General features: G+C 41.0%; 1 protein-coding gene across 1 annotated transcript; it reads left to right on the top strand.

Moving 5' to 3' along the window:
• Positions 1-172, top strand: LOC116627505 (thymosin beta-4-like). Its single transcript, XM_032397281.1, has one exon. The coding sequence runs from the start codon at positions 31-33 to the stop codon at positions 163-165; it is 135 nt and encodes a 44-aa protein (XP_032253172.1). The 5' UTR covers positions 1-30; the 3' UTR covers positions 166-172.
• Positions 173-566: the final 394 nt, after the last annotated feature.

The raw sequence follows: 566 nt of genomic DNA, 5'->3' as shown, positions 1-566 counted from the left end.
CACGCACCTCGCTCCGCTTCCTCTGCAACCATGTCTGACAAACCCAGTATGGCTGAGATTGAGAAATTCGATAAGTCGAAATTGAAGAAGACAGAAACACAAGAGAAAAATCCACTGCCTTCAAAAGAAACGATTGAACAGGAGAAGCAAGCAGGCGAATCGTAATGAGGCGCGTGCCTCCAATATGCGCTGTACGTTCCACAAGCACTTCCTTCTTTTACTTCTTTTAGCTGTTTAACTTTATAAGATGCAAAGAGGTTGGATCAAGTTTAAATGACTGTGCTGCCCCTTTTCACATCAAAGAATCTGAACTACTGACCAGGAACGCCAAGCCTCCTTTCCATCTGCCTGTTTGGCTGGCAGGGAAGGAAAATAACTTGTATGCTGGTGAAGGAAGAAGCTGGGTGGGACGACCAGTAAAAACTAAGTTGGTCCAAGGTATCTGGCAGGCTGTATGATGCAGTTTAATCAGAGTGCCATTTTTTTCTTTGTATGATTTTAATTACTGGAATGCACAATTTTTTAATATACAAATAAAAAGTTTAAAATGTGAAGAAAAAAAAAAG

The sequence above is a fragment of the Phoca vitulina genome, unplaced genomic scaffold (assembly GCF_004348235.1).
Source record: "Phoca vitulina isolate PV1807 unplaced genomic scaffold, GSC_HSeal_1.0 scaffold97, whole genome shotgun sequence".
Lineage (NCBI taxonomy): Eukaryota > Metazoa > Chordata > Mammalia > Carnivora > Phocidae > Phoca > Phoca vitulina.
The sequence above is the reverse complement of the archived record's forward strand: the minus strand, read 5'-3'. Positions and strand labels throughout refer to the sequence as shown.

Excerpts from the sequence above, each read along its gene's own strand:
- LOC116627505 (XM_032397281.1), top strand. The coding sequence starts at position 31 with ATGTCTGACAAACCCAGTATGGCTGAGATTGAGAAATTCGATAAGTCG.